General features: G+C 36.7%; 2 protein-coding genes across 3 annotated transcripts in view; one reads left to right on the top strand and one right to left on the bottom strand.

Moving 5' to 3' along the window:
* Positions 1–172: 172 nt before the first annotated feature.
* On the top strand, positions 173–1,653 carry LOC112052190 (mitochondrial thiamine pyrophosphate carrier-like). Its single transcript, XM_024091182.2, has one exon. The coding sequence runs from the start codon at positions 255–257 to the stop codon at positions 1,218–1,220; it is 966 nt and encodes a 321-aa protein (XP_023946950.1). The 5' UTR covers positions 173–254; the 3' UTR covers positions 1,221–1,653.
* A 139-nt stretch (positions 1,654–1,792) lies between these two features.
* The window catches only part of LOC112051637 (uncharacterized), a 17,832-nt gene continuing 3,421 nt past the window's right edge, over positions 1,793–16,203 (bottom strand). Inside the window, exons 1-3 of one of the 2 annotated variants that reach the window (XM_024090361.2) lie at positions 8,547–8,785; positions 3,855–4,033; positions 1,793–3,092 (exon numbers count right to left, since the gene is read on the bottom strand). In XM_024090361.2, coding sequence (XP_023946129.1) covers positions 2,259–3,092; positions 3,855–4,033; positions 8,547–8,634 — 1,101 coding nt within the window. In that variant the 5' untranslated portion in view covers positions 8,635–8,785 and the 3' untranslated portion in view covers positions 1,793–2,258. Of the gene's footprint in view, positions 3,093–3,854; positions 4,034–8,546; positions 8,786–16,203 lie in introns of those variants that run through there. The other variant, XM_024090376.2, reaches the window with a different exon arrangement.

Genomic DNA, 16,203 nt, shown 5'->3' with positions numbered 1-16,203 from the left:
TTTATGCTTGGATTTCTGTAGTTTACGGCTCAATAGATCTAGAATTCAGGGCCGTCATTTTGTGAAATAAGAAAATATAAACCAATGTCAAAATATACGGGATAAGTTCTAAGCGTGCTACCAAATTTGTGCCTTATGTAAACCACATGAAGTAGTTTCTAGCGTAGCATTACAAAATCAGCTGTTTTTATACGTCATTGAAACCAAAGCAAATACCTGTGTAAAATTTAAAATTATAAAAATTATAAATTAAAATGGTACAGTTATTACAAAATATCGACTCTAAAGTAAGCGTGTCTCAAAGTGCAATAGCTGGTGGTGTGTCTGGAGCTGTTACTAGAGCCATAGCGCAGCCGTTGGACGTGCTGAAAATAAGGTTTCAATTACAACTTGAACCTATAGAACGAGGATCGAAGTATAGCTCGTTACTGCAAGCAGTAGGATCTATTGTGAGAGAAGAGGGTGTAACTGCACTGTGGAGCGGCCATATACCTGCGCAATTTTTGTCTGTAACCTTTGGAATTATTCAATTTTCAACGTTCGAAAGGCTGACACAAACGTTGCAGCAAACCCAGCCCGAGTTTTACACAGTACATAAACACTGGGTGAACTTTTGCAACGGTGCCGTCGCCGCCACAGTTGCTACGGTTTTATCGTTTCCATTTGACACTGTAAGGACTAGATTAATAGCAGAAAGAAAAACTTGCAAAGCATACAGAGGTTTTCTCAATGCATTTACTCTTATTGTTAAGGACGAGGGAGCTAGTGCGTTATTTAAGGGTATAACGCCAACTATAACCCAAATAGCACCACACGCTGGTATACAATTTGCTGTGTACAAAGTATTTACACAGAACATTTTAAATAGAATAGAATTTTTTCAACGCAGTAGAAATGTTGGTCAGGTTGTAGAATCATCTTTAATAGCTAATGTTTTAGCAGGTGGATTTGCAGGTTTTGTAGCAAAAACGGCTATATATCCTTTTGATGTTATTAAAAAGAGGTTACAGATACAAGGTTTTCAAAAGCATAGAAAGGATTTTGGCAGACAGATATACTGTAATGGAATGATGCATTGTATCAAATTAACAATAGTTGAGGAGGGTTTTTTGGCATTGTACAAAGGGTATGGACCCAGTATATTGAAAGCAGTATTTGTGTCAGCATTACATTTTGCTGTGTATGATGAAATTAAATACTTAATATTACGAATGCAATAAGATAAAATTTTATTGCAATAACATATTTTTTCTTTTGCTTTTTTTAATAATTTCTTGTTTCAACAAACCTTGAAAATAATAATTTAAGAATGAACACAAAACTAATTCTGATGCTGCTGTGTTTCTGAAAAAAGGATGAAAAAAATTGAGTGAGAGACAACAGTGAGATCTTTAATTTATTATAAGTATGTCTGACATAGTATTATAATTTATAATCAAAGATGTTATACCATTTTATTTGAGAATCAAGTTAAATGTAGTTCCTATATGCATTTTTGTTTTAAGGGAAAATGGATCTTTATTTTGTTTGTATTATTTTGATAGATTAGCAACACATCTGTGATACCCACTATGCTTATGTAGATATAGCTTATTAGGTCTGCCATACCCTGTAGACTAATAAAATTTTAATAAATTATCAAAATTTTTACAAGCTTTTATTTTATTTGTAACTTTGACCTAAATATCCAAAAATTTTCAATACTATTAATTTAAATTTTATAAAAAAACACATTCTATTCCAGTTCCCAAGCTGAAGAGCATCAAATGTATTTTGAATTTTAAATTTCCCAAAATTTACACTATGTATGTTAGAAATTCTATCAAAATTAGTCCATCAAACAGAAAAACGTTAATATAACTTATTTAAGTAATCCTTACAGTTGGTAAAAAGAATAAGGAAGAAAATAATAAATAATAGTATTTTGTAATTCATTTAAAGTATTTAATACTACATTTTATACAATTCCAAATTATTGTAAAATTGCATAAAAAGGTTTCTAGACTGGCCACTAAAATAAAAAGAAATACAGTTTATTCAGATATATAAATTTACGGGTGTAAATTGAGATCCCCTTGGGATATTATTTTGAATTACAAGTAGCGCACACTAACTACTATCTTTAATTTAAAATATATCCTGTCAATCTAACGTCGTCTGAGGATGATACTTAATAAAAAAAAATAACTTATTCATTTTGTTGTCATATTGAGATTAAGTTAGAGTTTATTACATTATAAAAAAATTAAAAATTAGAATCATCCGTAAGAGATCACATAACCCATATTCCTCATTAACGTGTCTTTGATTGCTGGCTGTAGCTCCTTTTTCATATATGTTGTCAGTAGAGTCCGTATTCCTTTAGTGAAAATATCTTCCATCTCCCGCGAAATATCCTCCACTTCATCCAAATCGTCTTCAGGACGGAACAACTTGCTCCTTTCGTAAGTGACTCTGTTGTTACTCGATTCATACATATAATCCCAATTGTTAGATGATCTGCCGTCTGCGTTATCGTCTTCAGGAGTATTCTCCAAACGTGGTTCAAACGAGAATTCATCAGACCGTCGTCTCCGTCTCAAAGGCAAATTGTCCTTATTCTTTACAGAGTTTCTGTTGACATATTTCTCACAACCGTAAGCGTAAACGCTTATAAAACCTGGTTCAACGAACTCTGAGTCAGTTTTAACGTTAAATTTGCCGGGCTGCTGATTCAGAGGTTGAGTATGGAATCCTATCCCGGCCTTTCTCAGTCTTAGTATCATGTTACATCCATTTGAGTTGCGCTTCGAGTAGCTCGGATAGGGGTCGTACTGTAAATCGGCGTAATTCCTTCTCAATCTTCTACTCTCTGGCATTGTTCGGTCAAGGTCATTCGCTTCATACAAGTCAACGTTGCCGCTTATGGTTAAATCGTGGAATAGCAGCATTGTGTCGAGGGAGACATTTCTCGGATCAAAGTAGCATTTTTCCACACGAACCCAATTTGAATTTTGTGGAAGTCTGACACGCATCCTTGTGACGTACATGTCGACTGGAGCGCTTCTCAGTGCTTGGTGTAGGCTGTAGCCGTTGAGATCGATGCTTTGACTCTGAGAAAAACCAGTGCAACTAGTTAAATATCAAGGACAATTATGACTACATAACAATTGTTTATGTGTGAAGTGAGTTTTAATTAGGTACAGGTATATTATCTTTTTATTTTGATTATTTTTACTTTTACTCATTTATTCAAAAAATTAAGACGTAGGTTTATCGGCCTCCGTGGCGCAGTGGTATGCGTGGTAGATTTACAAGACAGAGAGGTCCTGGGTTCGAACCCCAGCTGGGCCGATTGAAATTTTCTAAATTGGTCCAGGTCTGGCTGGTGGGTGGCTTCGGCCGTGGCTAGTTACCACCCTACCAAGTTAGCCCGCTTCCATCTTCGATTGCATCATCACTAAACATCAGGTGAGATTGTAGTCAAGGGCTAACTTGTAAAGAATAAAAAAAAAAATTCAATCTGAATATTTAAAAGCGAAAGATCGTTACGAAATATCGAAAACCACTTGATGCACAAAGATATAATCTGGCCGGAAGATAGTTTATAGCTAGTAGACGTCTGCTAAGAACGGATTTTGCGACAGGGCCGGAATGAAGATGACTAAGAGTCACGGACGTCCGCTAGAATAACATCTATCTTGGATTGTATTACCCTTCTCTCAATCTTTAAGCATTTTACATAGGTTTTATTAGGATATATGAAGGTAGGAAGGCTTTGGGTCGGACTTAGTTGTACGTAATCATTTTCGCGGTTATGCCTAATTTAACATTGGGAAATATAGGTAAAATATAATGAGAAAACAACAGTTTACCAATGGTGTGTCCAAACTCTTCGGCTGGTTTCTCTTCCTCCGTTTCAACTGCTCCAGTGCAGATTCAAGGCGCGCCGAGCATCGCTCCCCCATCACTGGAACGTTTGTTAGTGGCGGCAAGCCGGACCCGATCGGTCGATCATAGCGTTTCATTTCGAAGAGGGGGAGGAATCTTGAACCTGGGGAGAATCAAATATTTGATCTTTAAGTTGTTATCAACCCATATTCGGCTCACTGCTGAGCTCGATTCTCCTCTCAGAATAAGAGGGGTTAGTCCACCAACCACGCTGGCCCAATGCGGATTGGCAGACTTCACACACGCAGAGTTATTAAGAAAATTCTCTGGTATGCAGGTTTCCTCACGATGTTTTCCTTCACTGTTTGAGACACGTGATATTTAATTTCTTAAAATGCACACAACTGAAAAGTTGGAGGCTCATGCCCTAGACCGGATTCGAGCCCACACTCCCCGAATCGGAGGCAGAGGTCATAACCACTGGGCTATCACCGATCTTTAAGTAGGTATTGAATATTAAAATAATGGCTGAGCCGTGATAGCCCAGTGGATGTGGTCTCTGCCTTCAATTCGGAGGGCATAGGTTCGAATCCTGTCTAAGGAATGCACCTCCAGCTTTTCAGTTATGTGCGTGACAAGAAACTAAATATCACGTGACTCAAACGGTGAAGGAACTTAGCATATCTACCTGAAACCTGTATACCTGATATAACTTTTTAATTCTCTACGTGTGTGAAGTCGGCTAATCCGCTCAATAGTGAGCCGAATAGGGGTTATTAATGATAATTAAAATAATGGATAGGTAATAAAAATTAACTAAGGTAGATAGTAAGGTAAGGTAGTAGTAGTAGATAGATTTTATTTTATTATTATTTATTTAAGGTAGATACGTCATGAAACGAAATTCTGACCGATCCGGCCGAAATTTTAACGTACCTACCTACATACCTCATGTCGCATCAATGTGGATTTGTCAGGATATCGCAGAAAGATAAGAAAACGCCTATCTTTTTAACCGACTTCAAAAAAAGGAGGAGGTTATCAATTCGTCGGAATCTTTTTTTTTTTAATATCTAACTTTCTATCTAAAAGAAAATTCCAACAGAAAATAAAGAATTATATTTTAAACCCAGAACTTCAACTGACGCACTTAAGATCATCCTGTATATATTATTTAAACTTATACGAAATTCAGAAAGAATACCTGAAATAGTTATGGTCCCTACAGGTAGGTAAAGGTATCTATGCAAGAACAGCCAATTCTAAAGTTATACGTAAGTAAGTATCTATTATCTTTTTTGTTTAGTTTCCTACAATTAAGAAATTAGAGGAAATAGTTATTAGTTATCTACATAATACAAAAAGAAATATTTGATTAGATAAAAAAAGGAAAGTTTACCCGCAATTATTTTCCATAGCGTTCCTACATTTTCACTTCTATTGTCTCGTGCTTAGAACCGTGAAATGGCAGACGACAAACATTGAGATTTTATTCACAAAATTACAAAATAAAAATACATTATGCAATAGGTAAGTAATGAATGAATTTCTGTGTAGCTTTTTGATTTATTTCTATTTGTTTTGGTAACAGGGGGAATGGGAACTAATTAGGATCGTTTAAAGCAGTGGCGTAACATGACACAAGAGGGCCCTGTATCAAAAAAAGTATGAAGGCTCGGAACCATATTTCACTCATTCTGGTGTGAGTCAAGGAAGTAACCTAGGCCCGTTGGAGTTTTTAATATTGATCAACGATCTACCCAATGTGATAACCCGCGCTAGGTGTCTACTATTCGCAGACGATTTAAAAGTCTTTCTTAAGGTGGAACGCGCTTCCGATGTTCAATTTCTCCAAGACGACATAGACAATGTGTTGCAATGGTGTAATCGAAATAAATTGTATTTTAATATCAATAAATGCGCAGTAATTACGTTTAGTCGAAAGGTAGCACCGATTATTGGAAATTACAAGTTAGGTGACACTAATATTTTGCGTGTGACTGCTATTAGGGATTTAGGGACAAGTATGTCCGAAGACTTATCATTTCGCAGTCATATACATGATATTTGTGGTAAAGCCTATAACACTCTTGGGTTTGTACTCCGGTACTCCTATAATAAAGACTCTGTATAATGCGTATGTGCGGAGTAAACTTGAATGTAATGCCATCATATGGAGTCCGTTTGAGTGCAAATATATTGATATGATAGAAAAAATTCAAAAAAAGGTCATTCGTTGGCTTTATAGGAAACAATATGGGTACTCAGTGGGTTATCCTACTATTTATCCAAGCGTCTTCCTTCTGGGTATGGCAGGGTACAATAAGCTTGAGTTACGACGTAAAGTAGCACTGCTACAGTACATAATACATTTAATTAGAGGCGAAAAAAGTAATCCTGTCATATTAGGGTCGATAGACTTGCATGTTCCCGACAAGTATATAAGTTGCCGACGTCGCCAGTTATTTGCGGTGCCGTGTGGCCGCATTGGGCCAGCGTGGTGGATTACTGGCCTAACCCCTCTCATTCTGAGAGGATACTCGAGCTCAGCAGTGAGCCGAATATGGGTTGATGACGTACACATCTATATAGAACAGAAGCCAATCGCAAAAAATCTATATTAAGCTTATATACCAACTTGAATGAGCTTGAAGAGCTTACGAATAAGCTTAAATTGTGTGAAGCAAAATAATTTAAAATGGAAAGCGTGTGAAAAAGCGTCAATTGCGTTGCAATTTATGTCTATTCAAAAAGTGTGGGTATTTTTCGAAATTCTTATGTCATGTATACGATGTTTCAAACTAACAAACGGCCTTGACAGGCAAAAAAGAAACACTATTTAAATAGAAGTTAAAATGTATCTAAGTACCTCGCTAATTATTATGGGTCTCATTTATGAAAGTTCGGAACACCGATCTCCTATCTATACTAATATTATAAAGCTGAAGAGTTTGTTTGTTTGTTTTTTTGATTGCCAATTCTGTATATGAAATACTAGCTGATGCCGCGCGGCTTCACCCGCGTGGTTCCCGTCCCCGTGGGAATACCGGGATAATATATAGCCTATAGCCTTCCTCGATAAATGGGCTATCTAACACTGAAAGAATTTTTCAAATCGGACCAGTAGTTCCTGAGATTAGCGCGTTCAATCAAACAAACAAACAAACAAACTCTTCTTTATTATATTAATATAGATATTTCCAAAATAACTGTATCAGGGGGTGATCAGTGATCGATACTGATGCCAAAAATGCAATCAGTAAAATGTTCGTCTATCTGTCTGTCTGTCTGTTCGTTATAGTAACAAAACCTACTCGGCGGATTTTAACGAAACTTTCTACAAATTATTCTGCATACTACCTGGGCAGGTTACAGTATACTTTTCATCACGCTACGATCAATAGGAGCAGAGCAGTGAAGAGAAATGTTGGGAAAACGGGAGAAGTTACTCAATTTTTTAAGCTTCCGTCGCCGTCGCATGGTCCCTACCATAGGGGAGTAAGGATAGGGTAGGGTTAGGGTAGTGGTAGGGTAAGGATAGGGTAGTGGTAGGGTAGGGGTAAGGTAGGGGTAGGGTAGTGGTAGGATAGGGTAGGGGTAGGCGTGAAACCCTACTGGGTTTCACGCATACGAAGTCGCGGGCGTCCGCTAGTAATAAATAAACCAAGCTGACTTGAGCTAAATGAATTTTGACTTCTGTCTAGATGACGACATCAAACGAGTCGCTGGATCGCGGCTTAACCCAATGATATTAAATGCTGTTAGATGTGCGCATGCAAAATGAGGCGCTTAAAAGAGGAAATTTATAGTCAATGTTAGTTGTGGTTAACAACGAACGTTATTTAAACAAATAATACCTGAATATCTTCTTCGATAGATAGATATTACAGTGCGACGTATTGAACTATAAAACAATATATATTTTTTCTTTAATGCTTAGTAATAGTTATTAAATGGTACAATTTGATCGAAAGAAATAGCAATTACCATACAGAGCAATGTCGAGAGAAAAAACAAATTATAATAATAATTGAGTATTTTATATTGTAAATATACTTAGTATAAAAGGTTTTACCTATTAAGTTTTACCAGCTCGTGCGGAATACTTGGCTTGAATGAAGTTTGTACTGTGTGTGTGTGTTTAGTAGACAGTTGTTAAATTAATGCGCACGGGTTATATATTAGGTACACACAAACATGCTGTGCAATTGTGTGTAGTGTATGTAAAATTGTAAGTACATAACATTTTAATATCTAAGTAGGTATGCAAGTAGTTTATAATAAAATGATAACTTGTGAACTCAGCCTTATCTTACTTAAAGACATCTTTTCTTTCCAGAAATTGTATGACACCTCCAATAGTTTGTTAAACTGATACTTTGAGATTTTATGTATACTTAACGTTTTATAAAAAAAAAAACGGGACCTTCAATAAATCAGTGTAACGAGTGACAGTTACCTAATATCTCCTAACAAAGGTATTCAACCTCCTAACAGTTCGTGTTCGTAACAATAATTCATAGAAAAAAATCAGGATAGCTTCGCATTTTTGTTACATTAAAGGTTACTCAATAGTTATATTTATAGAATGAGCTTACTCGTGGGTAGGTATTCTTTACAATTGCAATATACAAAATAGGCCCGACTAGACCAACCTTCAATTTAAATCAACTTACTTTTCTCAGATTCTGGATCGGGCAGTTCATTGTCACTAGCCGAAGCCGTTTTCGCAAATAATATGAACATCCACCAAAATTTCACCATTATCACTGTGGTGACAGACAGACATCAAATGTTCAACTAGGCACACTTAGACTCCGCAGCTGCTTGGGTTGCGAAAAAAAAATGTCAAAACTTGGCGCGAAACTAAACAATGGCTTCCTCTCACCGCGAATTCGAAATACGAAATAAAATATGGAAGTCAAGAATCAAGAGACAATAAGAAGTGCAGCCAGTGGAAAACGATCCCCGCTCATTCTTACTCTTAAACACAGTGAGATCACATTAACGACATGTCGGTAGACAATAAGTTTTATAGATACTATTATAAATATTACTAAGTACAATAATTATATCTAAAGAAGTACACTCTTGAGTGTTTATATAAAATTTTGTCAAGTCCTTCTCACTTGACCCATTTCTTCGACTTAGGTCGACTGACTCTTAAGTTAGGTCACAGAATACATATTTTACAAGGTTAGGTCATAACTGTAGGCTATGGCCTATGCAAATGGAGGCATAATGCCATATAATCGAAGGTCTTCTCTCAAGCTTTAAAAAATAGCGTTTATTTAATTCCATTAATAGTTTACTAAAAAGTAACATATACGCTTGCGTCGTTGGTCAACGCTTATCAATTTATCGGAGTACGTTTGTTGTATTGTATGTTGATAGCATAGGCGTATATAGCGGGTAGGCCGGGTGGGCCGGGCCCACCTTTGAATGGTCCAGTGCCCACTCTAGAATTCTGGGCTACCGATTTAAAATTCTATGATGGACGCCAAAATACAAAATATTCAAAGAAAAATCAATAAAATCAGTCGACCCGTTTCAGAGGCCAGCCTCCAGAAACATTGTGAACGACAATTTTATAATGAGCGTCAACTCTGTTCAGCGGTATGTTAAAGGCTGGCCCCTTAAGGTGGGCCTGGGCCCACCCTAGGAAATAATCCTAGATACGCCAATGGTTGGTAGATATCTTGAGCAAGACAAAAAGTCGTGCAACGACAAATACCTAATGTGATCCATTGTGGCTCGGTATTTCTTTATTGTTCTAAGTTTTCCGCGGCTCAAATATGTTGAGGACCTACTTTGGCTTATGGTGGCAATGGCGGATGAAGGCGTTATTAGAGCGAGAACGATGTTTTAGATAATTGTAATTTGTTCGACATTTAGGAACAAGTAGGTATGATATGTATCAAACTACATACGATGTTGCAATGTTGTAATAAAAGTTTTTAACTAAATAGTAAGTACAAATTAAACAAATAGACAAAATTGTGCGTGTGTGATTGTGGTGTGTGTGGTGATTTTGTAGGGACGTAACCTATCTATGATATAAAATTATCATCTACAGCTCGAACCTACGTTCTGTCATACCCCGATGCAATGAGCAGATACTTACTGAACCGTTTTCGCTAAAGAGAGGGCAGCTATACTGTATAGTTGTATACACATCATTAGGTCTATTTTACCAGACCACTTTAAGGCCAAGCCTCCCTCCTTAATTTCTTACCATGCTGCAATTCGAAAAACTATGTAAATATATCATTTTTTTACTTATATTCCTCTCTAGTGAGTCTCTGTTCTATCTCAACTATTTATCTATCTCTAATTTTCTATCTTAGCGACATCAAGTTCGTGGCACTTTATTGTACAAGTAGACTGTGACGTCATTATGAAAAGAAATTGGGTTGTCGCGTTAAATTTCTTCGGTGTCGCCGAAAGTTCACTGAACTTGGAAAATATTTTGTAGGCTGAGGTATTAACTGATAAATTGTGGCTTGTTATCTAACTTTAAACAATTTTATACCTTATCTTTATCACCAATAAGATTTAAAATGGTGTAAATTTTGTCACGTTAAATTATTTTATTGTTTACAAGTTTACGCTTGGCTGATAGTACCTTGTAATGTAAATATATGAATTCGTTTTAATATTATAGATATTAATTTGTCTCTACTAGAAGAATAGAGGAGTAAAGCAGACAGGAATCCATATTTTTAGGTCACACACATTTTCTCGAATCAGGTAGATTGGTAGGCTCATAAAAATTGGTTAAACTAGGTTGGTTACTTGGTTTAACTATTTATTAGTATTATTTTACTTACAAAAATATGTAAATGTAACGTATTTTTTGTCTCTAGTACGAAATGCAATCGTCGATTTAGATTATCGAAATGATGTGACCCTATAGAAAACATTTATGATGAAGTTTTAGTCGTTTCATGAGAGTGGTTATACATTATGTTACGGTTTTGAGTAAAATTATTACGATGTCGGAAAACATCATTCCTACTGGTAGCTTCACTGGCGTGCATCGCGCAGACCTGCCTTCCGAACCGGTGGTAGAATCTTTACAAATAGTCAACTGACGTATCAAAAGTGCTTGTAAACTGAGCCTACTTGAAATTCCTCTCTTCTCTATACTTCTCTATACCAATATAGTATGCTTCTTATACTAAATAGCAAAATAGACCACCACTTTTTATACCGATTCTGATCAGTAGTTTAAACTTAGATTTAAAAGGCAGAGAGCTTCTCACTAAGTCGAAGAACTTCTAAATTTTATTATAATATATTACACTCAAATATTAAATTATGTTTGTAGTAGAAGACGTTTTATAATTTATTATACATAGTTAGTAATAACGGAGTACCTGAGATAGAAGTATATCTAAAGGTGCTGATAGACTTGAGTATTCACTTGTTATGAGCATTCGAGCGAATGTTACAATGTTACATCACAGAAAAATACGAGAACACACAGCAAGCGTTATAAAGAGCGTTCTGGCGAGCATTCTAGCGAACAGATTTTCTTGGAGCTTTTTGCCGAGCCAAGCTTATTTTTAACATAACCAACGAGTATAAATGCAGCACACGCGACTTTCGAGTATGACATCTTTATGAAGAATATCTTTGACGAGCATCGAATAGAGCGTTCGCTAAAATTCTCAAAATGTTCGTAGCAATATTTGGTTCTATGCTTGCCTGGCACGTTGTCCAGTTCGACAAATATAAAAACTGCGAATGTTCGATGTTCAACTGAAACAAAGACAAATTTCGATAACAAATGAATGCTCAAGTCTATCAGCATCTTAACGCTGTTAAGCGTTTCGATAGTTGTAATCGAAACGAATGATCGTTTCGAGTATACCTATGTACGTAGTATTCGAATGTCGTACTACGGGTGTTGTAAGTACAATAGACACGAGCCCATGACCCCGGCGCGGTCTGTATTGAATAATTGAGGCAGTCAACCAAATGCCCCTAGTGTCCGGTAGGTCAATCAATTCGACAAGTGGGTAGCGAGCCGCTTGTAACAATGATTTGATGTATATAATTGGAAAATCCGCATTGACCAACGTGGTGGACTACTAGCCTAACCCCTCTCATTCTGAGAGGATACTAGTGCTTAACAGTGAGCCGAATATTAGTTGTTAATGATGATAATATAAATGAATGCCTCGTAGGTCCAGTGGTTCGACTTCCACCACGGGTCAGTTTAGAGTTGTATATTTTCTAAATTGGCTGCAGTCTAGTCTACCGGCAAATATGTAAGTACCACCAAGCCATTTAGCGTTCCGGTACGACGCCACGTAGAAACCGTCTGAGCTATGGGTAGAATAAACTTGTAGGTACCTCTCCCAAATAAGCTCGTTAGGCCGCCAACATAATATAAAACATAAGTCCTAGGTCGGGCAATGAAATAAGTTTGTTTTTCTGCCAGTGCCAGTGCCAGTGTTCAGAAATTCTTTGTACCAGCCCGTTGGGAAGTTGGGGATTTGTTGCCCTCCGTGCTACTGAAAGGGAGTATTCTTAACAAAGAAACAAACAAAATATCAAAAAATTAAATAATTAGTTAATATTGCGTTCCACAATGGGAGATTTAAAGACGTTTTCACGTCATAACGATTGCTATAAAATATCACAATGAAATGGAAAATTCGTGCGTTACTAAATCATAGCAAATGTTGCCAAATCGCATTGTTATATTACTATAGAGTTTTGACACAATAACGTCATTAAAGTATAGAACGAGAGCCTATGCGAGACACACCTTCTTCATTTAATGAAATCTTAAAAAAATGTTTAAAAAAAAAAGTTTTTCAGCACACGCTCCTGCCATAGGAGTTAGAACCATGATGAATTTGAGTAAAGTAAAAAACATTTAAAAATAATAATATAACAATAATAATACGGAATATGGGGATAAAATATAGCCTATAGCCTTCCTCGATAAATGGTCTATCTAACACTGAAAGAATTTTTCAAATTGTACCAGTAGTTCCTGAGATTAGCGCGTTCAATCAAACAAATATAAAAAAATCCGTTTTATACTTGGAAATTTGAGGGTTGGGCCCCTTGACCTAGGTACCTTTTAAAGCTACCATGGTTTAAGTTCATACCTTCCATTTTCACCTTGTTGAGAATTTTATTACATCTGTCTTACTCTTGCGGTATATCCAATTTGGGTTGTCGGAAAGGGACGAAAGAGGTTTAAGGCTTGGAGCGATCTCACTGGTTAATTTTCATTAATTACTTTTTCGTTTCTCATACTCGGCAAGTAGTGTTGTTTTGATCTGAGTATTGGATGGAAAATGCTGCTTCACTCCATAGGGAGGGAAAATCTCATATAAGTTACATCCCAAGGGCCGGAATGAACTTTAAAATTAGAATTGCTGTCATTAGCTGTGAAGAATTTTATGTTTTTTTTTTTAATTTGTCCTTAACTAAGTTCGGGGACAGGCAAACTCACTTAGCTATGAACATGAACTGGCACACGAACTATGACATGTAAATATACATGAGTATATTTTGCTTATACATATAAAACTAGCACACGCCATTCACCCTCGTATATCCCGTTCTCGTGGGATTACGGCGGATTATAAAATATGACACTCATAAATAACGTGGCCTTCTATTGGTGAAAGAATTTGTTAAATCAGTTCAGTACTTGTAGATCCAGAGATTGCCCCCTACAACCTCACAAACCTCTTTATAATATTACCTACTAGCAGACGCAGTTTTTCTTGCGTGGTTCCTGCATTCCCGTAGCAATACGGGAATGAAATATATAGCCTATAGTCGGAGATAGTGTATCTTCCAAACAGTGAAAATTTTTTCAAATTGGTTCTGTACTTTTAATGCAAACAAACAAACAATAAAATCTTTCCTTTTTATAATATTAGTATAGATATCAGTGGCGAAGGATGGAATTTAGACAACGGTAAGCCGTCCTAATAAAAAAAATATTCTTAAAGCGTGATACAAACTCTGGTTTTCATGTATACATATTTATATTCATTACAACAATGAACAGATTTTGAAAAGGTAACTCGGCGGGAATCGGTTTGCCGCTGATAGATATAGATAATATAGATGAGGACAGTCTGCCCATCACAGACTTTCGTTATATATGAATACTGTTGCATGTTTAACTTTACTCATATCTTATCTTTTTTTTGTATTAATTTCGTTCCCTGATACAGTGCTCGAGTCAAGATAACTTTGTTATTTGATTGCACAATTATAAACCATTGTGAAACGGAATACATATGGCTACTAAAGGATTTCAAACTTGGATATCTACCTACCTATTGTACGTAGTTGATCGATATGATTAAATTGTCATGATAAATTATTAATTACCTACAGGAGACTTCACGCGTAAATTCTATTCTATACTACAATCCTACTCGATGTGTAGGTACTGTGTACCAACAGGCTCAGTGGTTAGCCTATGTGGTTTGCGTTTTGGCTAAATTTGCCGGTCGGCCGTATTGCACGCAGCGTGGTGGGTCTAAGCCCCATATCTCCTCTCTTATATTATAAGGAGGGAGGCCTGGCCCTGTAATGGGCTACTTAAATAGGCTGATTATGATGATTACTTATAGATAACTAGCCGACGCCCGAGGCTTCGTCAGCGTGGAATTCAGTTTTTCACGAACCCGCGGGAACCATGAATTTTTCCGAGATGAAAAGTATCCTATGTGTTAGTCCAGAGTAAAGTCAATTTTCATTCAAAATTTCAACCAAATCGCTTCAGTAACAGCAGCTGAAAGAAGGAACAAACATACACACACATTTTCACACAAACTTTCGCCTTTATAATATTAGTGTGACAGTAATTCATAAATCTCGCAGGAACCATGGACTTTTCCGGGATGAAAAGTAGCCTATGTGTTAATCCAGAGTAAAATCTATTTCCATTCCAAATTTCAGCCAAATCGCTTCAGTAGTAGCGGCGTTAAAGATGAACAAACATACACGCTTTCACACCAACTTTCGCCTTTATATTATCAGTGTGAATAACCATATACCCAGGTACCGATAGAAGTATTTTAATACTGTCCGATGGTAATGTCCATGTCCTGTAATACCTAATGGTTAAACCAGTTAAACACCCAACACCACGATATTCGCTCCAACACCGGCAGATATGAGAGTGATGCAATTGGCCCATTGTAAAATGAACAATGGAGAAAGCAGAACATAACCCAGCCAGACGTCGAGCATGGGCCATTCACCATTTTGAAAAGTATGGATTCTAGCTTTTTTGTGTATTTTGTGTTTTAATTTCTTTATTCTGTACGGTATCATCGCGTTTTCTTGTTATGTAAGAATCTGCTGACGGCCTCTGTGGCACAGTGGTAGTGGACTTACAAGAGAAGAGGAGGTCCTGGGTTCGATCCCCGGCTGGAACAATTGAGGTTTTTTTAATTGTTCCAGGTCTGAGAGGAGAGAGGTAATTAAATTCAGATTCCTTTTTTTGAAGTAGGTAGAAGGCTCAACCATTTTACTCATGGAAGTATCTGTAGTGATCAGATCACAATTTATACAATATAAAAAACAAACAAAAATTACAATTAAAACTTAGGTAAATAAATAAATTAATTAAACAAATAAAAAAACCCGACTACAAAAAATTATACAAAAACTGAAAAGAAAAAAAACAAGCTCAGTCCAGAAGTGTAGAAAGCAATTAGAAAACGTCGGGACCTATTATATTGAATAGAATGATTTTCGTCTACATTTTTTAATAGGTAGGTATGTTTTTTTAAGCAGTTATACCTACCGTATACTCCAGAATGGGGCCTCAGCGTTGTCACCGGGGGTCTTGGGTTAGCACAGAAGCAAGCTGATGGGGTCCGAAAGCAGAAGCAGAAGCAGAAGATGGGCGGAACGTTTCTCTAAGGTCGTCCTATGAAGCTCGAAGTCACGGACCTTAGCTTAGAGGTTTGCATTGCATGTAGGTATAAGTAGTGAACGTTGAATTCATTTAATTATTTTTATTTTTATTATTCTTTACAAGTCTCCTGCAGTCTCATCTGCCCCCCTAACCAAGTTTCACTACGATTCTCTTTCTACGATCGCTAACGCTTCGAAAGCTAGAAAGATGTAAGTATGGGAATGACATTTGCTATCGACAGGTCACGTGATCAAGATCTGTTATTCCCATACATTTTTCTACTTTTCGAAGCGTTAGCGATCGTAGAAAGAGAATCGACGTGCAACTTGGCTAGGGAGACTGATGGTAAGTGATTATGCAATCTTGGATGGAAGCGAGCTAACTTGCTGGAGTAGAATGAAAATCCACACCCCTTTCGG

Source organism: Bicyclus anynana, chromosome 15 (genome assembly GCF_947172395.1).
Source record: "Bicyclus anynana chromosome 15, ilBicAnyn1.1, whole genome shotgun sequence".
Lineage (NCBI taxonomy): Eukaryota > Metazoa > Arthropoda > Insecta > Lepidoptera > Nymphalidae > Bicyclus > Bicyclus anynana.
The sequence above is the reverse complement of the archived record's forward strand: the minus strand, read 5'-3'. Positions and strand labels throughout refer to the sequence as shown.

Coding starts and splice junctions, on each gene's coding strand:
- LOC112052190 (XM_024091182.2), top strand. CDS start 255: ATGGTACAGTTATTACAAAATATCGACTCTAAAGTAAGCGTGTCTCAA.